This window comes from Pempheris klunzingeri, chromosome 4 (assembly GCF_042242105.1).
Source record: "Pempheris klunzingeri isolate RE-2024b chromosome 4, fPemKlu1.hap1, whole genome shotgun sequence".
NCBI lineage: Eukaryota > Metazoa > Chordata > Actinopteri > Acropomatiformes > Pempheridae > Pempheris > Pempheris klunzingeri.
Window position 1 is genome coordinate 18945465 of NC_092015.1, and position 24284 is coordinate 18969748.

Consider the following 24284-nt stretch of genomic DNA (forward strand, 5'->3'; position numbering starts at 1 on the left):
AATCCCCCCTCACTGGCTAGATTTTCTAAAGCCTGAAAACAGAGCCAAGAAGAGGTACGGAAATCTACTTTTCCGTCAGACAACTTGAATTATAATAAACTGAAAGGTTACTATGGAATTTTCGCCCCGTTAGCCCAAAAATAAAAAGGCTTTCCCCAGCGTTAACAAGACAGACAAATGTGATGCTGTTCATGTCTCTGTCCATCTGCTGCATGTTCAGCTAATCCTAATGAGTCATTAAATGCACTAATTAAGGCTCCAATAAATAAAGGAGATTAATGTGTGGACACGTTCACACGCAGCACACTGTAGCATGTTCACACACGAACAGCGTCACTCCTTTTTCTTGTCTTGTTATCACCTGTCATGTCTCAAGACATCATACTGAGCTGACATGAACTAATTATGTTTTGAGAAACATGAAAAAAGGATTCTGCAAATGGCTTCTTTTTGTTGGGCATCTTCTCACTGCAATATTTACTTGCAAAAAAAAAAAAACATTTCATGAAATGCCTGAAAACATTTAAAATAACACAAGCGCGATAGCTCACTTCTCGGAGTAAAATTTTTAATCCTCAGATTTCCTGTAGGTATTGTTAGTAATGATAAATTTACACTATTTGGTAGACACAACAAGTCAAAATACCTTACTGAGAATTTTTATTAGCATGGGAGCCTCCATGGAAATGGAAAACTGAACTTTTAGATGTCCACAATTGCAACTGGCTGAGAGCTGTGGTTACAATTGAATGCACTCGGTGGACGGGCAGATCACTTCTAACACATCACAAGTCTATTAGGAATTGTTTGGTGCGCAGACTTCATCATTATGAAGCCATTCCATGGGAGTAGTTTGCATTAAAGTCAGTGAGAATAATAGTGAGAAATACAAGCCACCTGACATTACTTTCCATTCAAGTGGTCTAATTAATGTAGCCTATAGCATGGAAACAATGTTGATCCAGTGACTATCTGACAATGAGGCCGGGCTTCTAATTAATTATTTAGACATCTACTGGGTCATGGCCATTACATTAGAGAAGCATAATTTCAAAGTAGCATGTCATTACTTGAATAGATGGGAGAGTCCACCAGGAATGTCTTTATGCAGCACTGAATCATTAACATTCAATAAATGAAGGGAAACAGAATATCAAAGAGAATAAGTGTACGCAGATGGCACCGTGTTACTTAAACAATGAAACAAACTGATTACAGTAGTGAGTCAATGGGGAAAATGACCACAAAAAATTAAAAGGAGTATTAGAACATTGTCCTGTATGTTTCTTTTTGGTTTTAGTCCTACCAAACATTTGATTTTTTACTAGTTTGAATAGATTTTTTATTTTTTCTTCTACAGTTTTGTACCTGGTTTGCTAAGATTCAAACTGTCCAAGAAGAAAACTTTGACCTGAATTGCCTCTGAATCACTGAAATCATAGAGAACATTTGACTTGGACTATAATTGCTATAAGTGCTATCTCTATGAAGCCCTTATTAGCTTGCATCTCCTCAGAGTATGAATACTTTTACCATTATAATAAAGTCTGATACCTGTAATTCACTGCAGGAGCAAAGAAATAAAAGACTGAAGATGATATTGCCTGTGGGTGTAAGACAAGCCACTTATGCACAGCTAAAGGCTAAAAATATAATTTTTCAAAACTGACTATCTCAGGATTATCACTGCATAAATTTAATGTGAAGACACCTTTACACAATAAAGATTTAGAGCTAATCAGCCGGTGCTGTGGCCATAGAATCACTATTTACAATATATTGATATTGTGGTGTTGGAGTTGGCACATTTTCTCCCTGAAGACACACTTTGTCTTCATATTAGAGGATTTGCAAAGTTTGTTGATGTTTTTAAGCTCTACACCCTGCACCAGCCACCTTCCTAATACATCAGAAATCAAGCTGTTTATTTTCTATTTAAGTTACTGTTAAAATATGGGGATCGCAGCGCACATTTTCAGACAGTCGTGCCTGAAAGACAGTCACAATGTTACACTTGATTGTTCAGCTGAAAAGTGACAGAAATAGTACTAATAAAAAATAAAAAAAACCTCCTCACCTCCACACAGTTGGACAATCAAGGTGTAAAATGGGTGTGAATGTGGCATCGTCAGTTTTGGAAAGTGCTGAAATGGTCGGACACAGACACAGATCCAATGTCTGAAAGGTGTGTGAGGAGCAGGTCTGAGTGCCCACGTGGCTTTAGCAAAGCATGATGGGCTTGTCCTCACTCATTGCCATTATTTGCCTCCTCTGCTGTTCATGCGAATCAAGAATACACTAAAAAGCAGCTGAATATAAGCATCACTTCATCTTATAATGTTCTTCTGGCTTTAAGTGTAAACATCCACCCCCCCCCCCCCCCCCCAAGCTGCACACACATATGGCGATGAGTCACATGCTCATAAAAACATATGTTTTACTGTATGGTTGTTTCCTCTTGTTGGTATAATCACACTCTCACTCACCCAATAAACAAACCCACAGTTGGTTGCGTGGAAGAGAACTCAGGTTCACATTATGAAGCAGGTGCAGTTCATCATGCGAGTTTGTTATTACTCCAACCTGCAAAAACAAACTCAAAGAGCCAGAAAGCTCCAAACGTCTAAAATGAGTGTGCCCTTGCAGAATAATTGGTTCTTTATATGATCTAGAACAGCAAGTAACTATTTTACTTTGGGGAAGGAAACATAGTTGTTGTATCTTGGGGTAAGCGTGGATTGTAGGTTAAATCTCCATTCCTCTCAATACTTTCCCAGAAAAAAAGAATATAAATAGTAACATTTGCCCTTTTTAAATAAATAACCCTACATAAGACTTCCCCTTCCCCATAGACATGCTGACACTGTTCACACAAGCAGTGTACTTCAAGGCATCATTCACATTAAAGGGGAATATATACAGTCTGTGATATCATTTAGGGGACTTTCATTGTGTGCAAAGCTGTAACTAAACTAAACTAAACTTTGACACACACTGAAACACACACACACAGAGGCAAACACTCGAACACAAACCCCAGCTCAAACACAGACATACAAACTCTTTTATTTGAATAGAGATATATAAACAAACACATTTACAGATGTGCGCACAGTATTGTGTGAGAGAAACACTTTGTTGTACAACCATACACTCGTCTCCAGCACAACCGACACTGGCACTGACACTCAAATTCACACACAGAAGTGAAGAGATTGAATTAAATTTACACATGAGATGCGGAGAAAGATCGGAGCCAGCAGATTTTCCGTCTATGAAAGTTGGGGAGCTGGAGCGTGTGGGACACGATCAATAAATCCTACTGAACAGCAGACCAGAAAAGCTCCGATGGATTTTCACTAAGATACTGCTTTATAGACTTGACTACACACACACGTGCACACACACACACACACACACACGCAATGTACCATACCAGTAAACACACAGTTAAAATGAACAGTTTGATAAATGTCATAAAACTGCTGCAGACCATAAAGAGAACAATATACGAGCACAGTCTGTCTGAGAGCCCAGCTGAGTCTCCTGTTATTATTATTGCTTACTGCAGTTTAATGGTTGATATTACTGTATTCTTTTATAGTGCTAATAAATGACAAGAAAAATAAAATGAGCTACCCGTCTTATTTAGGTTCGTTTTTTCAATAACTGTATTAAAAAATGTCCCGTCGGGGGCAAAGTAGGTCTTTTTAAATCAATACTAAGAGATGGTGAGAGAAGGTGTCTGTTTTCATGAAGGAAAAAGCAGCTGCAGCCTTTCAAAGAACAGAGGGCAGAGTTCAGACTCAGTGTTTTTTACACATAAAAAGGACAATGCCTCTTTTTTCCTGCACCTAGACCCTGATATTATTTTTCTGGCAACAACCATATTGAATACGCAGTAAGCCGCATAATATACGTCTTGTTTGTTTGTTGGTTTGGTTTCTTGTTTATCTCAAAAAAAAAAAAGCTCAAAGAACAATCGTAGGATAAGCTTTGTCATGCTTTTATTGTACTAGGTATGTTGGTATGAATCGTTATTAATTCATATAACACTGTATGCTACACTGGAACAAAGTGACTGTTTGACATTTAGACTGCACCACCAATCAAAGCAGTTAAATCCAGCCCCAGTGCCCTGCCTGCTGTGTGACAACTAAATCCCTTCAGGGATCAACAAATGTCCTCAGCTCGCTTATTCAATTGCAAGATAAATAAAGGTTAATGAAACAAAGCAAATCTTAAATGAATTGGAACAAGATGACCTTAACTGGAACGCAATGGGATTTAGAATAAATTTGTAAATTTAGCATTTCAAATAGTGCCCAATGAATGCATGTGAACCAGCAACCCTACACTGACAATCATCTCTGGATTTGTAGGGAAATCTTATGCAACCAGTACAGTATGAGTGTTGCAGTAGTCATATAGTGAACCATAACAAAGTCAGGTACCATACAAAACAGTAGAACAGATTCATTCTTAGAGTAATTAGGAGGATAATTCTTCTAAATCAACACTTATAACTCTGAGCAGCAGCACTGGCAGACATAGATGAAGCTTCTTCATGCATTATACTGTACAGCTGTGAATTAGCTCATGCGGACTATAAGCACACTCCGTAAACCTTGTTCTATCCTGCATTATTCACAACGCAGCATCACTGCCCGCTCGGTCATGCACCACACTGCAGCAGCCCCGACTCTCTGTCCAAAATTGGACTTTTTGCAAAGTAAGACAGTTCCTGAATTCAGTCTGCTGGATTTGGTCACTTGTGGCCCATATGTATCCATTATCCAGTCAAACTGCACGTAGGGATGTATCCCAGTTTGGCCTTTGTCAGCTGTTGTCATGTTTAAGTTCAGTTCAACTGTAACTGTTACTAATCTGCTGTTTATTCACCTGATGTCTCTTTTTTTTCTTTTCACAAGCACACATTATCAGTAGTTTGTAATTTCTATATTCTTTTGATTTTTGATTCTTTAATAAAACAGGGACAGTCTTTAATGAGCAGAAAATCTTTTAACATATAATGAGCTGATATTTTCACCCTCACACGCGCACGACCTTGTCAGGAAAGAACTGTCGTAGTTTTTTTCTAGCAAAGGCTACTGTCATGTCTGCAAAATGGAGTAATATTCTAATTATGTTACAAATCATTGTACCTGGGGTTTTCAAATTAGGTCAGCAGCTTTTGTGGTTTATGACAAGTTTACGCTGAGGGTCTCATTTTTTACAGCCACAATTATTCACTATCTCATGGATGATGTTCATTATTTCAACTTCTCCCATTGTGCCAGACTGCACCTACTGCTTCCCAGGGGCAGTACGTGTAAGGGTTAATAACAGGCAGGTAATGAACATGGTTCAATCGGAGATTAATGTGTTCTGTTTATGTGGACATGGTCCTCGGTGTGTTAGTGTTTGCCACTGGTTTGTGCAATAAGTTTACTAGATAGCAGAAGGACAGAATGTGATAAATTAGGCTTCAGTTCAGAAGTGCTTGCTAAGTTATATAAACAGATTAATACTGTGCTGGCTGGCTGAGCACTAATAAACCCAAACCTTTTCTTTCACCGGCAAAATTATATGGTTAAAAACTAAATCTCTATTGGGTCTGCTGACCTCTTTGTTTCTTTAGTTCCTCTGTAAAAAATGTGAGCAATTACAAAATGATACTGTAGTTCTAACTGCACGGCCACGGTGCACTAGGCGAACACACACACACACACACATTGCACCTTCGAGCACTCACACATCAGCCCATGCTCATAACAACAGATAGCAGGAAAAAAGCGACGAAAACAAGGAAAGTGGGATAATTACAGAGGAACTGAGAGACACAGTGAAAGAAAAAGTGCTTGTTCACAGCTACAGCTACAATTAGCAAAGTGTGCATGTCCTTCTCTATTCTATTTTTCAATTTACAGATTACAGTGTGGCAAGATGGAAATGTTGAACTTATATTTAACATGACAATACAATAATCGAAGTATTATAGCATACACCCCCCCCTTTCATATTTATTAGAGATAGGTTAGTATCATCACTGTTTGTGATTGTGATTAAATTATTCCACATATTTGTCAGTTGTGTCCAAACGGAGAGCAAGGGAGATGATACACACACACACACTCTCTATTGATAAAGATCAGCTCTACGTGGGATCTGAAAAAGACAGAGGAGCAGACTCGCATATTGACCAGCGCAGAGAAATACGCTGCTGCTGCGAGCAGCCAGGCTGCTGCTCGCCAAGAATCGACATATTACTTTGCAGCACTTCCTCCTCCTGTGTGCCCCCAGACTAAAAACAAAACAGTGACCATACTCCACATAGCTAGAAATAATAGGCTTTTTACATTGCTGGTGGTTGTTTCTCAACCTCAGTGTTCAGTGTTTGTGTGTTTCTGGAGCCACTGCTGAAGATATTGAGCTCGACTGAATGAGAGCATGTGTGTGTGGGGGGAGGGGGGTCTGTGCAGTGTGTGTGCATGAGCAGGGATTGAAACTGTGTTAGTCTCCTAGTGCTCTGATTGGTTGTTTGCATTCAGGCACAGTGGATTCTTGCAAATGGCATAAGGAGCACTAGGAAGAGTCTAAGGATTAGCGGTGTCATGTACTGCTGTCAGGTTACAGTGACAGTTTCAGCAGATATGATAAAAAATATTATTTTAAAAGTTATCAACTGCTGCTTTAAGTAAAAACAGTGTCTATGCTGCTATTAACATTTGGCTGGCATTCATTATTACACTAACATCACAGTCTTAACTTTGCCTTAACCAAGTAAATATAACCATAAAACACTTCTTCTATCGTATTGTATTGCAAAAGTGAATATTATAGGAAACACATATTGTCAGTGAACATTTTGAAGTTCAGTAACCTCTCTAAACTCAGTTTCCCACAGTCCGTAATTTTCAGGCCGATGTGCTAAACACACCCCTGGACCCAGCTTTCCACTGGTCAGTGTGTGGCAAATGATCGTGCCACCTCGGGTCAACAAAACAAGAGTTCCCCTACTGCACTTCCTCACTTCTCACCTGGACCCCTCAGGGTCCAGCTCTTTTCGCCTGGCTCTCTCCTCGTCTGGACCCTGCAGGGTGCAGTCCCGCCTCAGCTCTCTTCCCCCTGGGCTCTGCTGGAGCCCAGCCCCAGCCTTGCACCTCGTCTCACCTTGGCCCCTGAGGGTCCAATTCCAGGCCTGCAGCTTTCTCCTCGAGGTCCAGCCTCAGTGTGGCCCTGTACCACGCAAACCACATTTTTCATGGCAGCAACACAAGGCCCTGCCTGAACCACGTTTCTCAGCGCCAGCAGGTATGACCCAAAGTCTGCCAGCTGGAATAAAGTAGCACAACATATGTATGCATGTATGCACATATATGTATACAACTGTATACATGCCTGAGCAGTGGTTTAACCTTGTTAATGAATTAGTTTTTATTTGCTTTAATGTTCATTGAGTTTGATTATTGTGCTGTGTTGTAGTTTACTGTGCAGCCATAAAGTTAAGTTGATGTTAGTTTGCTACAGTATACAGTTTACAATAGGCCTCGGCTGAGAGGCAACGCTAAACAGCCACACCAGAGGGTCTGGCAGCCATTTTGTAGGGAGTCACCATTTGGTTCTCCCACCTTTTTGTAGTCCTTCATCTTACCTTCTTTTGCGCACACGCACACACACACACACTTGTTTGTTAGCTCGGTACATTTAGTTTGTTTGCTCAGAGTGAATACTGCCAACCTCTAATATGTCAAAAACCCCGAAATTGAATCATTTAATTAGCTATCAATATGGTAACTTTGGTTTTAGTTATTAAGGTAATTATTGATCATAATACCAAATTGATATTTATTTTAATGAGACTGAATCAGTTAAATTGGCTATCGTTTCCTCGCGAGGTGGTGCCCCAATCGAGGTGGAGTTTACACTAAGTTCCATTATTAATTATATAATTATAATTATTAATTATTTCCAATAGCCAAATTGCCCCAGAAATGGTGCAAACCCCAACATATTTTGGTGCCACTGTGTAACGCAGAGTACTGAGCACAGCACTACATTCTATTATTATGTTGATAATGTCTCCAAACAGAGTTGCTGTTACAGTATGTACAGGAGATACAGTTTGTGGGGGCTATGATGGTAAAAAGCTTGGCCACTTTTAAATGACAGCTTAGTAGATCATAGCTAATAAACTTGGACAGTGTGGGGTTGAGTGTTTGCAAGTGTAAACTGAATCCAGTAGAGTCTACAAGCAGCCGCTAAAATAAAGCCAATAAAGGTGAAACATGAGCCTTATATGCTTCTCAATTAATGAGTTTATGGATTATAACAGCCACCTTGCTGCCTTATCACATGCTCTCTTCATGTCTATAACCGTTGCAAAGATTCAGTTTCCACATTAGTATCTTCGCTAATGCAGATGTAAGTTTTATGCATGGGGATCAATGAAAAGAAGATCCCCACTTTCCTTATATTAGGAGGTATAATGGACATTTGAAGTTATGCACTACCTGTAATGGACAGGGACTAAGACTGTGTTACAGCAGGTTTAAAGTTACAACTGCCTCCTGAGCTCTGCATGGGGATGAGTACAGTGGACATCAGAGGTCAGGCCTCAGGAAGATTGTATCGTGTCAACTTTGACGTTGCCGCAGATTGAAAACCAGATGTGAAAAAAGAGGAAGAAGACAAATCCATCTTAGTCGTATTTAGGAAGAATATTCTCTCACAGTGTGTGATTGATATCTGTCCGTTTACCTCTCCCCATTCTTCACTCATCTAATCTCGTGCCGTTTCACTCATCACATCCTGTCTTTGTTCAATCACAGTCTTAGCACCCTCCATGCCACACACACACACACACACACACACACTCTCTCTTTTCAATCTCCCTTTAACTCATCTGCTCTCTCCTGAAGACTCACTCTCATTGATCGGGATGCTCATTGTGAAAGAGTGTGTGTTGACAGAGGCATGTGGTGGCATGATTTTCTGATGTGTGTGTGTGAAAGATAAAAACAACAACAGAAAAGACTGACCAAGTGAGAAAATAGTAAAAAATAAATAAATAATGGTTCTCCGCTCTGAAATAATCACATATAGCAAACTGACTCTCACCAGCAAAGAATCAGAACTTACAGACTTGTACATCTTCAAAACATAAAATAGTGAACTCTCCACACTCTGCATCATTTCAATGCCACACTGCAGAACCACGGCTTGCACAAACAAATATCCACTTTTAAATGGAGCCGCAAATCCTCCACGCTGTCATACCTCGCACACACATTAGAAAAACCCACATGACGCAGCCTCATGCCTGCAGCTTTTGCAGTCATTCACATCTCCATGGAGACGGAAGTCAATTATATGGCCTTCATATGGATACAAACACACACACACGCCCTTCCCCCACAACCCTACGGCATGTGCAGGTATAAGTGAGAGAACAGTTGTCGCTACACGTGTTTATTGCACATAATTTAGCCACTTTCTAATCGAAGGTGTACGCTGTCATGTCCCTCCTTCAATACAAAGTGTAGGTTGAAGCTTCTTTACTTTTCTGGATAGACGATGCAACCAGCCAGTAAAAGTTACAAATGCGGCGACCAGTTCATGCTTACTTTGCTGCTACTGATGAACCCAAATCTCTCAGATGTGGGACATTTGTGACTATTAGATTAATTAAATCACTCCGTGTGTCACAACGCCTATGTTTTGAGTCAGTATTGCGCGTTTTTGCAAATTTTCCAAGTCATTAAGCTCCCCTGTCATTTCAGATAACTGCCCTGTTGTTGCTCTCTGTGTGTTCCCACTACTCACAATGACCTGATCCAGTCACTCACCAGCACAGCTATTCCCTACCCCGTCATTAACTCCCCTGCATATATACCAGCCCCCTCTACCAACCCTCTTGTTCAGATCATAATGTACTACCCAGTCATTTGTGTTCCAGCTTTCATTCCTGTTTTTTGCAGGTCTGTTCTTACACATGTACACACACATGTATTTATTTTTTCTCATATTTGTTATATCCCTTTTTTGCACCACCTCTGTTTCTGTACATTCTCAGTCTCCACTGTTGCTGTAACAAGTGAATTTCCCCGGTGTGGGATAAATAAAGTCTTATCTTATCTTATCTTGGCCACAGCCTGTTCTCAGACCGATTGATTGACTGATTACCTGTCTTGAACTTCTTACTGAGTGACTGATTGCTTTCAACAGCTCTCCCTTTGAGTCCTGCTTTTGAATCCATGGGCCCTGTCAGAAGAGCAGCACAAGTGTCATTGTTTCTGACTGATGCAGCTTTCATTTCCATTTTCTTGTTTAAATAGCAGATGTACTTGTTCCCATGTTGGCATTAAAATGAGGTGTGGTCAGGTGTGCATTGTTGGCACATTGCTAACTTGAGGCAGCAGAAATGATCGCAACCCAGACAAGCAAAAGCCCTAAAGTCAATGGCACAGTATTTTCCCGCTATTTAAAAGTCGTAGTATTCAGATAGTAAGATGTGCCCCCAATTTGCTGAATCTGCCATTAAAATGCAATGCTTTAAAAGGGAAGGGCAAATGACACTGGTTTTATTCATGCCCAAAACACATGATTAATTAAGGAGCCTGTGCCTTACTTTGCGCCCTGATTAATTGGACTTGGACATGCCTGAAATGCATTTGCTCCATACATTATAGATTGTTTAAATAGAACCCCACATCTCCATGTGCAGCACCAATACAGTATTACTAACAGAGCTGTGGAATGGGGACTTATTTATATCATCAGAGATTCACAGTAGGCTGCAACTCACAATTATTTTCATTCTGAAAAAAAAAAATTCTGCTTATTATTTTTCTGATAAATCAATTTGTCATTTAGGATATAAAATGGCGAATAGAGCCCAAGGTGACATCACATTGCTTGTTTTTGTCTGAGTAACACTTCAGGATATAATGATATCAAACACGACAAGCAAAATAAGGAAATGCTTCCGTCCATTGACTCAATCAATTGATTGACAAATTATTTCAGCTCTACTTCACAGTGACAGCTTCCATGGCGAAGTGTGTTAGTGTGTTCGTACGTAGCGTGGCTCAGTGGGCCAAATATAAAAGCCTTACCTGCTCACTCATCAGCTGGATGTGTAAAATGTAAATGAAACGTGTAGGTGTAAACATGTCTGCAGTATGTAAAAGTCAGCCCACCATGACAGCTGCCTCGGGGCACAGTTAGGTGATTTTGATTACAACATGGATCAAAGGCACTGAGCTCAGCAGACACAGCACAGTAACACCTATTCTCACAGCGTTTACTATGCCAGCGTTGTCTGTGGAGGGAGGCAAGGGGGAGAAAAAGGGAGAGAAAAAAGGAGAGACAGAAAAAAAAGAGAGACTGAACTGTGGGGGTATAAAATTGAAAAGGAACATCTGTAAGGCAGGGAAGTGTGTGTGTGTGAGAGTGTGTGTTTTAGTCACTGAGGAATGAGCAATTCACAGACACACTCTGCATACAGTACTCACAGTTCATGCACCACATATAGCTGCACACTCAACACACAAACTCACAGAAACAAATATTCGTGCGCACCACATCGCTGAAGCTGAGGATTTTGCTCCACGTTGGTAAAAAAAAAAAAAAAAGATGAATAGAACCAATTAATAATTCTTCTGACAACTTCTCTCCGTCCTCTCCAGTCTAAATTCCTGTCTGTACAACACTCTGATGGGAATTCAACGTAATTCCACCATCATCTCGTCAGCAAAATGTCCATCCTGTTAAATAACGATGCGGAGCAAAGGGGGAGAAATTAAATGCATCCTTAGCTGGCAGCAACACCGTCATCATTGAGCTGGATGTTAATATATTGGTTGCAATATAACCAGAGATCAAAGCACAGTCATGTCATGTTAAATTACAACGCAGTGAAGTTATTGTCGGTTGTTATGATCTATGATGTCTCGCAGTCCACACCTAAGAGGATTTAGATCAGCAAAGATTTCCTGTGATTTGCGAGTTTGCAAGAGAGACAGAAATAGCACGGTCTGAAGAGAGAAGAGTCGGCTACAAGCACGAGGGCCCACGAAAATCTCTTTCTTTTGACTGCTGGTTGAAATGAGAAATGTACATGTATGCTTCAATTGAGTCACATAGAAATGATTACAAAAGGGGAGAAAACAGATTTATGAGCAGCAGCTGCACGAATGTTTTCTGTATATCAGCTGCACACTTCTTGTTTCTTTTGTTTTGTGTTCAGTACAGAGTGGCAATAAAAGAGATAGATGTGATTGTTAGAGTAAGCGCTGTTGTATTTCCTCTTCATCTTCATAAGCTTGTCGATAGCACAATTACATTTCACAGGTGATCCAAAATATTAATCTCACAGAGTATATGAGGGTCAGTTGATGCTCCCACTCTGTATTGTTGATTACATTTATTTAAGATTATGATATCCCACATTATGGGGATTACAATATTCACATGATTTGCGCTACATAGAGCTGCTATGCATTACGATAAATATTAAGGCCGTCTATTTGAAATGTATTTATTATGTTTATTAAATACTGTATAAGCTGTGCATCCTCTTTCAACTCAGTATCAGCACATACACACACTGTCATTTCAGTAAATAGATTCTAGTGAGAGCATACCCCGACATCTGTGACAACCACATCTATGCTGGTAGAAAACAGCTGAACGTCATGCCACAATAATAGCAACAAGTATTTATGAATAATAAATAATATTGCATATGTATATCTGGTTAATGTTCTGCAATGTGGATTTTTATTATGATGTAATGATGATTGTGATTGTGTCCCACTAATAAACTTGTCAAATATAATACAAGTCCTTTATTTAAGGCACTTTGATGTGACAGCCTGACAGCTTAGCTAGCTAATGACCTGAGCTGCCTGACTGGAAGTCTCGTACCTAAAAACATAACATGGCGGCATCAATGGAGCCTTTGGTCACAGCTGCTAAACCCCAAATGGACAAAAAAAAAAAGAAAAAAACTCCAACTGTGGATTGGCATGTGAATAAAAGAACATTTTCAAAAAAACATGCTGGAGGTGCCTTCCTTCCTTTTCTCTGACTGGATGTAAAAAAAGACTTAATGCATGTTAAAAGCTAACTGTCATATCCCTTTGTGCTTTTACAACTCTTTTAAAGTAGACTACAGACTGCTCTCTACATAGGTGCATACTAGCAAATTGTGGCACATGAGGTCAAAGCGTGTGCGTCCACATGGAAGGGTCATGGCTCCCTAGTGCCACGCACCAATGGCCAAAACCAGGTAAGTCTCTCCAAATGTCCTCCTTTAAATTAAATTATCTTATCATCTTATACAAAGTTTTAACCTCCATGCTGCATCCAAACATGAATATTGAATAGAAGGGGCACTCTCTTGTCTGTGTAACCATATTATATGAACATCACTATTTCTGCCCTCTCAAATAAGGCTTCTCGCTCCAGGATGACTCCATGGATGCACAAATCACACTTGAGCTGTAACTAATGAACGCTTTGGTATTAACAACTTAAAGTCCTTCGTGAACTGACAACTGTATATGCTGTTGTTTAGCTAAAAGCAGCAGAAGGCCATTTTCACCGACGTGGCGACTCTTTGGACACAATTTGTGAGGTTTCTGAGATTGGGAGCAGAAGTGGAACCAAGTTTACTTTTTGCAGGCAATGATAGTAAAGACTATGGCACTCCAGTTCATTTTGCGTAAAAATCACTTCAGGGAGTCATACATCCATTCATGCTAATCAAGGGGAAACACATTTCTTTCATTACACTTCATCTTGATCCTTAGAATTAATATTCATCCCACTGCAGCCCAGTCAGCTGCAGCTGCATAGTTCCTGCATCCTGCTGCTGTTGGCCTGGTGTGTTTACAGTGACACTGCGATGAAGGATGAATTACCAATTACCAACTCAAGAACACTTTTGGGAGGGACTAATGTTCCTTGGGAGGACAGATTCTTTTTAGGAGAAAGGACTTTCAAAGGTTCCACATGGTTATAAACACCTAATAATACAGCTAGGGCTCTGTCTCTCTCTCTGTCTCTCTCTCTGTCTCTCTCTCTCTCTCCTGTCCTGTTTGGTAGCTAAAGAGGAAGATGACATTAGCATTAAAATCCCTGAGATCAGTCGCAGCTGATGCTTACTTTCAGTTTTGGCTTTCAGCCCCATTTAAATCACTCTCCTGCCACACCATGGAGCAAGCCTGACAAGCCACGCTGGCACTTCTTTTAATTGAAAAGCAAAAGGGAGTGGAGTGAAGAAAGCACTTAAAGCATTTAAACAGGGATGACCCCTTTATCCTTAACTCTAACTTCAGAAGGTTTGACAGTGCATTTGGGATCAAATCAGGGAATAGTTATAAGAACAACGATACCAACTTTAAATAACAGGCACAGTGGGTTATTTGATTTTTATTCTTGCACTTATAACCAGGGAGCAAGCAGACCATAACTTCAGCTGCTTAACGAAATCTGAAATGTTTTATTCAGCTACCGACAGAAAGGTATTAGTCTTATCAATTGCTGTCTCGCACAAGATGAAAGGTTTGAACTCAGAGCAGGTTTACTGCAGACCCGTCACTAGAATTAATAATACTATCAGTGTCTTTCAGGACGCTCAAGGGCACAGCAACAGCTCGCTGACACACTGACAGACAGCAGTGACAGTCACTGTTTGTTATTCTGCCCACAGTTCAATACAATAGGCCCCTGTAGGGACTCACTGGTATAATCATTCATAAATCTGACACACTTTGTCTTTGGTGTCTGCCTCCCTCCTCTTGTACGTGCAGTTCTCTCAGTGAGCTAAATACCTGCTTGTGTTTCTCTAACAGCACTAAACAGTTTAAACCCATGCCAAACCTCTCAAAGCCTCCAGAGCACTGATTTTTTGTCCCAATTCAACTTCAGTGATTCAAGAATCAGTGCTGTTAAATGGCTGTCACAGTTTAAATTCCTTGATCCTTATTCACACTGAAAGTAGCACCACCTTGCATGAAATCTCAACAATGCAAATAATGACCGCCAACTCTGTGCACAGAATCACGACTATAATCAGTAAAATGTAGGTCCTGTTAATTCATTCATGACACAGACAGCACTCAGGGTTCAAGTCAGTCTGCTTCCAGCACGTCACATCATATCATCCTCCTTGTTTTCCAGTCCCTTTATTCTTGTCACTCTTTTGTTCAGAAGCCTTTTTGGTTTACCCCCAATGGCTTAAAGTCCTTCTTAAATATGTTTGCTTTGTGTGTGTGCGTGTGTGTGTGTGTGTGTGTGCGTGTGCGTGCGCGTGCTTTTTAAAGTGTTCCAAATTGAATGATGGCACTACAGAGCCAAGGACATGATTACCATAGCAACAAGCTATTTGAGTATTTGTTGTGTGGTTGTTCAGAGCTCAACCAGCAGGCACAAAAAAAATTCCTTCCTTTATTCATTATCATCCATCTCATTTTATCTCTTTTTTCCACGTATATCATTTGCTCTCGTGTTGAGAAGAAGCTACGCGGAAATGAACGGCTGCCATCTTTCTATAACACAAACACACACGGGGACCTATGATGTCAGTATTTTCACACGCTACTGCAAAATACATGATAATAAAAGCCTTGATTACAATAAAACATCTCGGTCTTTCACATACACACAAACACACAGACCACCTTCACACCTCCTCCATAGATTGGCACACCACACACACACACACACACTTACAGTAGTTGCTAATCTGGCCTTTCACACCACTATGCAGTGCAAGCTCTCAGCAGGCTACATACAGTAGCAGAGTTGACACCAGCTCTCTTCTGCCAAACTGACAGTGTGTGAGTTGGCTCGTGCTAAAGCTCGCCCTGTATTCACAAATACAGGGCAAAAATGTTTTGTTGTTCTTTATTGCAACACATGTTGAAATGTCATCAGTATTAGCTTTATTCTTGCCTGATCTTTCATCACTTTTTTCCGCATGTTAAAAGCAGCGGTTGTACTGCTCTTTTGTCTTAGCATCAACTTTATCATTGAAAAATACTCACAACACACACAGATAAAGGTTTTTCTTTTTTTATTAACTGAAAGTAAGAACCTCATTGTGAGTATGTTATTGTCCTGTGATAAATGTGTGTGTCTGCATTTGGCTCTTGCTGGTTTGTGTGTTTCAGTGTCATTAGTCTCTGGCCTTGACTGCTGTAACCCATTAAACGCCTCCCATCTCCCACATCTGACGCCTCTCCTTTTTCAATTCCCTCCTTACTGACAAATCAACAGGGTCATCTGTCTTAAAGGAAAACAGTGTGTGTGTGTGTGTGTGTGTGTGTGTGTGTGTGTGTGTGTGTGTGTGTGTGAGACAAAGAAGTCCGTACATCTACACTCAGATAAGAAAAACAATCAAATATGAATTGAAAAGATTTAAAACAAGGGGGAAATATGGGCTTGTGTGCACATACAGTACGCACAAGTACAGCATGCATCAATGATGTGCAGATAAGCCTGCTATGGATTAATACGGGCCGTTTGGTGTTTACATGTGTGTGTTTTCACTTCCATGTCTGTAGTCACATCAGAGCATGTTCTGTCAACCCAAGTTTCAGTCTGCAACCATGTCTCCTCAAAACTGCGTTTGTATTGTATATTTTAATAAATAGATATGATAAATATGCTCTTCTGACAAATGTAATCGCTATCTGAATGATGTTCACAGGCCGCTGCGTTTATGTACTGCAGTGAAGTTGCAGGGAGATGATCGCAGTGGATGGTGGGCGTATAAGTGCAGGACTGCACCCCAGTGTCCAGAGGCCTGGGTTTGGTTTAGGTCAGGGAACGATCATCATTTTGGTTATTAAGGCGGAAAACAAATAAGTTCAGTAAAACTAACTTAGTATTAGTTATTAGAACTTATTATTAAACAGGGTTAGCTAAATTAACTTCAGGTTCCATCTGACTTTAACTCAAGCAGACCTCTGACGGGGCAGAAAAGAAGTCCATCCTGCAAAGAACCACCCAAAAGTGATTTTGTCCATCTAACCCACACAAACCTGTGTTGGGAGGTTTAAAGACAGAACAAACTCCAGATACAAGAAAACTTTGTGGAGTACACTCCATACATCTAGATACGCATTGTAAATTTTGTTGATTCAATATTATAACTAAAACGTTTTTTAAAAAATTACGCTGGAAGAGAGTTCATAGATATGGACAAAACCAAATTACATATTTTCCATGAGAGCTCTAGTTTTTTTTCCCTTTCAATGTAATGGCTGTTCAGGTTAAGGTAACCTGTGGGTTCTGTGACCTCTAGCAGCGCTATGGAGAAGTCTATTTATTAGCGAGCCCTCGTTTTGTCTGTCTTGTGCGAGGACGTCACGTTAAACATTCCTACTGATGCTTTCACACTATTCCACTGACCTACAGTCGATGAAAATCACCAATACGCCACTGCACAAGCGAAGACAGTGAAGAAGAGGACTGCAAACTACTAAACATGGATGCAAACATCGCTGGATTATATGTGTAACAAAGAAAAACTGCAAACATTTCACGAGGAAGGTGATGCATTCAGCATTTTGTTAGGCCTTAAGAATACACACAGTGTGTTTGGGTAACAATGAACGTAAAAAAAAAAACGATGCACAGGGCCTTTAATTTGGAAGCTTGTATGAAGTACTGCAGTGGATGCTAAATTTGTGTCCATCTATAGAAAGAACCACGCAGGCAACATGGTCCACTGGAGGTAAAGCACAAGTCTAACTGGTGTTTTATTGAGCATGCCACCACCTGATGTGTCTCAACACTTCAATAAGGTTAATTGATAGTGAAAACTGAGACTAGGGCACTTATGCAATTCAATACAGCATTTTAATGCTTCACATATTCCTGCAGACTGTAATAGATTTGATATTAAGTCAGTGCAGCCTCCTCTCTCTCTATCTCTCTCTCTCTCTGTCTGTCTCTCTCTTACAGAAAACATGCATAGAAATATAAATCCAACTAGGGGACATCGCCCCAAAGTCACTGCTGCTCTCGCTCATTTCAAATGCTGCCAAGCAAAGAACTCGGGCTGATCCAGAGCTCGTTATCACAACACACAGTGATGCAGGGAAGGGGAGACGGGGAGCAAGTTGCAATGTATACATGTGCATGCTGCGTACAGCAATCACACCACAGCATGGGGTTTGAATCCTTTCATGAGAAGCACCTAAATCCACTCTCCTGTGTGCGTCTCCTTTCACCTGTGTGACTGACGCAAATGTTGTTTACTGAGTCAGAAAGAAAAGGAAACTGTTGAGTCAATTGAATGAGCTCTCCTCACAGTACATAAGACTGACGACGGGAGACTTGACACATTTTGGCAACGGACTTGAAAAGTAGCCCATTGAACCTTTTGTTTTTGCTGTACTGTCAGAATGAAGTGTGGGCACATGAATCCACCATAATCTAGTATGTTATCACTGTATTCAGATGAACAGCATTGCATCCACCACCCCCAACCCTCCGCGCAGGCACGAACCAACCCCGCTCCTACTCTACTGCTCTGCTGTGGTCAGAACTTATTAAAAATTTAAATGAATTCTACTCGGTCAACCTTGCACAGGGCACTGTAACCACATACTACATCAGTCAATAAGTCAATAATGAAACTATTATAAATCTGTTGATGCAGTTAAAAAATTCGGTAATTGCTTCAACATCAGCGGTAAAGTTAAAAGACCATCTCTACAGACTCTCAGGTAGTCACTATCAATGCAAACAGTACAAGCTTCCATGGCACTGCGGCGGAAGTGCTTCATATTCTGTTTAGTGTATCAGCCACTTTGACACATCTGTTCTCTAACATGTGAAACACACATTTATAAGAATGAATAGCAATCAGCCTGACCCCTCATGTGATCTGTGAGTGTGTGTATGTGTGTGTGTGTGTGTGTGTGTGTGCGCGCACATGGGATGAAATGCACTCACTTTTATACACTAAAAAGCAAACACATCCCCACTTATTATGCTTTCACCTACACCGCAGTGCCAGAGCAGATGGTGTGTGCAACCCTGAGTTCACTTCCTGAAACAAAAAGAAACCAAGAGAGAGAGAGACAGAGAGAGAGAGAGAGAGAGATGGAGGAGGGGTAGAGACTGACTATCTCACCCCTTACTGTCCACCTCGAAGCATAACTGTCAGCAGAAGACAATGCAGCACTGAATGATTAGAGCGCGCACGCACGCACACACACAGGTATCGTCTCTTGTCATCTCTTTCTCTCATTTCCACCCCCCTTCTTCTCTCTCCATCTTTTTTCCCCATTGTTCCTACAGAGCTGTGTGTAGAAACTCTAGCCCATCCTAATCTATTGTCAGAAGTAGTGCTCATCATCCTCTGCCTACTGAACTTTTAATGACAAACTGACAGGAAGACTGCTGGCATATGGTTTGGCATCCTACAGTATAGAAAAGACTGCGATAGGGGAGTGTGTGTGCGTGTGTGTGCGTGTGTGTGCGTGTGTGTGCGTGTGTGTGCGCGTTTATGTGAGGTTTCATTTTAACAGCTACAATATTACTCCAACTCTCTGATGCAGTCAAAAAGGGCATTAAATCCACCAAATGATATTGTAAACATCACTTATCACCGACATGTGGGTACATTCATGTTGACAAACATATGACACGGGATGGGCAGTATTTCTGATGAGCAGATTTTGATGTACCCATCTCTACATATGACTAACTACAAAATCCTGCCACGCGCATTAACACCCTGGTAGCATCCTGGTGAGTGACTGTACGGGCAGAAACCTGCTCCAAGGCCAGTGTGCAAACACGGATGCTTCAAGATACATAAATTCAATTTCACACTGCATTGCATTCTTAAGTGAGTCACCTGAAAATCGAAGAATCTGAGCATTGCCGAAAGGGGCGCTATAGCATGAAACGAGAGAAAGCTGACCTATTTTGTTTACTGTTCATTTCCACTACAACCAACCACGGCTGAGCAGGTTGATGAAGCTCTAGCTGAATGTTTGGATACATTGGCATATTCCTAGATTTTCTTTTTTTTTTTTCCATCCTTCTGTGCATTAAGTACAGCAGTGCACTTTCCTCTACAGGCACCCTGTTTGTTTACGGATTAGCTCAAATTCACTTCTTTGAGAATTGGCATTTGTTACCTCCAGCGGTGCGTAAGAGCGCATCCTCAATATATTCACCAGGGTCCCGCGTTTGTGCCAGATGGGCCAAGCACAGGTACTTGTATGTACGATGTTTCTGACCTTAGTCTGTGCAAACTGCTACCGTTTATTTCAGCATCATAGATTAAAGGTATACAATGACTTCATATCTGTTAAGCACATGTTCGACTTACACACGATGTAACAGCATTGTCAACATATACCTCTACTGTCCAGCAAAGCGTCTGTAAAATGATGAAAATATCAGACATAATTGCATAATTAAAGAATCTCCACTTGTTACATTAAATCTAACCAATGGGATTTGTATTTCTGGGATATCAACAACATTTCCACAGATTTGTCGCTGTGTAGCCGAGGAGTCCAACAGCTTGTAGAAGTGAATGTTCCCGCAGGCCAAAGTTCCCAAACATCATTACACTCATCTGTGACATGACATGAGCCAAATCATTTTCAGGCTTCTGGCGTGTTCTTTCTCGACCCAAGAGCTTCTTCACATACAAACACAATGTGTTTGCATCAAAATCAGGGGAAACCTTAGTGGCAAAAACATTCACCATTCTAGTCTTCACAAATTGTATATTTCTTGCTTTTCTAGGATATTCCAGTTTTCTTCTTGTGCTTAGCTACTAAGTGCAACAACTGACACATTATAGACTGTAACTGTGTTTGAAGTGGTAATCATTGGTACCACAGTAGTGTCAGAACAATCATGTCTGTTTTCAAGATGGATCGGTCAATAGTCTGAGGGGGCGTCATGAGACATTTGTTTCAGCTTCTAATGTTCAACTTCATGAAGGCAGCAAACCAAGTCTTCTCACATGTTAATATGCTTAAACAACAGTGGCAATAGGTCATCAAGGAAGGTATAGAGATACAAATCCAATAATGCAATTGTATTTAAACCTTTCAGCCATGTTTTTTGTATCTTTCTGTGGTGCATTATGAGAGAAAACAACATTGAAGTTTAGGGACGGACCCCAAAGACCATCTTTTTGGTTGGCTCTTGCTCGACAGACCTGAACCCACTTGTTTCTAGCAGGACAACGTGCTTTCAGTTCAATGTCACCTGCCAGGTGTAGCTCTGTATATTGCACTTTTGGTCCAGGCATGTTTACTCATGGCCCTCACAATTCTCTGCCATTGTTTCCAGCGCGCAGTGATGTGGCACCGAGCCACGGCCTGTACGCTGCTCACCTGTCTGCCAGCTCTCATTACTGGTAAAGCCATATCACAGCCCACTAACATTACATATTGTCTAGACATGTTCAGAGTCTGAACAATATGTAATGTAACTCTGTTAGCCTGGAACAGTGTTACAATAGCTCAAGGTAAAATTGCTATTTGATAAAACATTACAAAATTTCAAAAGAGCCCACATTTTTTACCACTCAGGCACATGTTTGAATCATTCAGGAGTCGGAACGCTAAACTATGTTTCTGAGAACTTAGCGGACATCTACTGTAGGTGTTGTTTAAGATAAAGTTACTCACACTGAGGATTATCTCAGCATTATTTATTCGGGTTACAATGAAAAATAGGGGAAAACATCCCTTCAAATAGGAGGAAAAATTTTATCTGGCAATTTTGTGCTTTTCAGTGGGGATTAAAAATTTATATCCCTGCAAGTCTTGCAAAACAATTTTCCATCATTAACCTATTTTATCACATGCAGAGCACAACTAGCACCCTGGTTTTATCCGAGCGCTCTGCAGAACTTTCACTTGGCAATAGCTACTACAAATGTAAGCCCTAAAACGACCCTGGAATTTACCTACTGCAGCAAAACTATTGTCAGGTTGAGGTCAGAAACTGTCGGATATGTCTAATTTCCCTGCCTTGATACCGAAGAGTTTATTACTCTCCATCAAATGGAATGATAACGTAACCCTCAGTCCGCAACCTTTTTTTCATGCACATAAAACATGTCTTCCCAGTGATCTGCAAAGCTTGGAAAGAAAGTAATGGCACCATATTTTACGTAAGATTCACGGCCCGAGGCTATGAGAGTCAAACACACAAGTCAGCTGAGCAACAGCACTGCTGAGGTCAGATCCGACTCAGACACTCTGCCCACACTGCAGAGCTGTCTCACCAAACCACGGAGAGGCACAGGGAAGAGAGAGAGAGGAGAGGCAGAAAAAAGTGTTTAGCTGTGTGGGACACAGGCAGAAGAGTTCCATTCATGGCATTAGAATTAGAATTTGAGCATTTGTGAGCAAGACAGGAAAAGAATGAGAGAGCTTTTAGGTTTGTGCGAGACAGACTGATAGTATATGTGAGAGACAGACAAAGTGGAAATGAACTCGAGGAGGAAGAGAGGAGACGTAGTGATAGACACGACAGGCAAAGAACCTGTAGGAACTGTTGTAAACTCTCAGCTAACCAGGCAGCATTTTTTTTTTTTGTGACATCCAGTGTGAATGAACAGCTCCTGTATGACTTACTGATGAAGTCTGGAGACTGAGGATCAAATTTGAAATGTGTAGTGCAAGCTCACTGGAAACATACTGCAGGCTTGGCAGGAGGTGCTTCAGATGGTGCTGGCAAGAATCGCTTCATGAAATGCCACAATATGACAGCAACAAAAGGCATACGAGCGGGGATTTTAGGCAGAGAGGGGGAATTTTGCGGCTTTCAGTACAACGATTCCTTAAATCACTACATAACCAGCATAAGTAGCTGTGGGCAGTACAGTTAAAATCAGTGTTGATATAGATATTTCTCTGATGGCAGTGTGTCATGATATGACTGAATCTATATTAGCTTACATTACATCAGACTAAATTCTTCAAATGTGTAAAACAAACATTTAAACTAATTAAACTTATCATCATGATCTACTAAAAGTTGATTAGCAATGTTTGATTTATTGCCAAGCCAACAACATGAGGATCTTTCTAGATAGTGAGATTTTATTTACCATCTGTTCTCACCATTTTTGAAACTTTAAACCCTGAAAGGTGCGAAAGCATTGCACAACGAAGGGACTCACGTTGCATTCAAAATCACAAATTTTAACAAAACACTGAGCGGCATAGCAAAAGAAAAATGAAGATGATGCAGCAGCTCAGATGGAACGGAGCATGAGTAGCAGGGAGAAGGCACCTGCAAACATGTGGAGGAAGAACCTATAGCTAACACATTATACACACATGTGCACATACAAAAGCTCCAAACTTTATTCTACACACACACACACACACACACACACACACACACACACACACCTGTACTTCATGCCAGTGTGTTTCCCCGTTGACTCCTTGAGTGAAATGTGGCGTGGAGTGAAGGAGCCAAAGCTGCGAGCGATGATGGCCACGGTGCGGAACTTGGCCCTGGCTTGGTTCACCACGTTGGGGCTGGTGGCGCTCTGCTTGCTGTGGTCCCCATTCCCCCTCTTCAGGTTGTGGTCTGTGCAGGCGATGGACACCTGCATGGCTGAGCTTCAGTATAGGGAGCAGAGCCTGAGGTAAAGTGCAGATGGGACCGAAGGAGTGGAAATAGAGACTGTCAGGGGAAGCCTGGAGTCTCAAACAGCTTGTTTTTTTTTAAATCTCTTGATTCCAAGTCTGTGTTCTCCTGTTTCTTCTGCAGTTGCTTTTTTCTTTCCTTGGAAGTGGATTAAGTCTTCAGTTGCTCACTGTGTTTCCATTTGCATGACTTTAAAGCTGCAAAAGCTTTTGCTCTGTTTTTTTTTTGTTTTTTTTAAACTCTCACATCAAGTCTTCCATTTTAAGTCTTTCTTTGTAGAGGAGAGGCAGTGGAACAGGTCAATCATCAAAAGCCTGAAAAGAACAAAAGACTCCTCAGTTCCTTGAGGGATCCCCAATTTATTCCCCCACCGGTCTTCTCTCCGCTTGTGTCCTGCCTCTGATGCCGGGCTTTTCTAACAGGATTCAGCTGCAGAATGACAATCAGAGGAGCTGGAAAGAGTGCAGAGCGATGACAGAGAGAGAGAGAGAGAGAGAGAGAGAGAGAGAGAGAGAGAGAGAGAGAAAGGCAGAGATGCGACCCAGGCGCTCTGCTCTCCCTGGTATGACTGTGGGAAGAGAGAGAAGGGGAGAGCTGTAGCGTGAGAGAGAGAGAGA

General features: G+C 41.0%; 1 protein-coding gene across 1 annotated transcript in view; it reads right to left on the reverse strand.

Annotated features, from left to right (window-relative positions):
* kcnab1a (potassium voltage-gated channel subfamily A regulatory beta subunit 1a) overlaps positions 1-23632 on the reverse strand; it is a 74741-nt gene extending 51109 nt beyond the window's left edge. Inside the window, exon 1 of the mRNA XM_070828976.1 lies at positions 23424-23632. Coding sequence (XP_070685077.1) covers positions 23424-23632 — 209 coding nt within the window. The remainder of the gene's footprint in view (positions 1-23423) is intronic.
* Between the last annotated feature and the right edge of the window lie 652 nt (positions 23633-24284).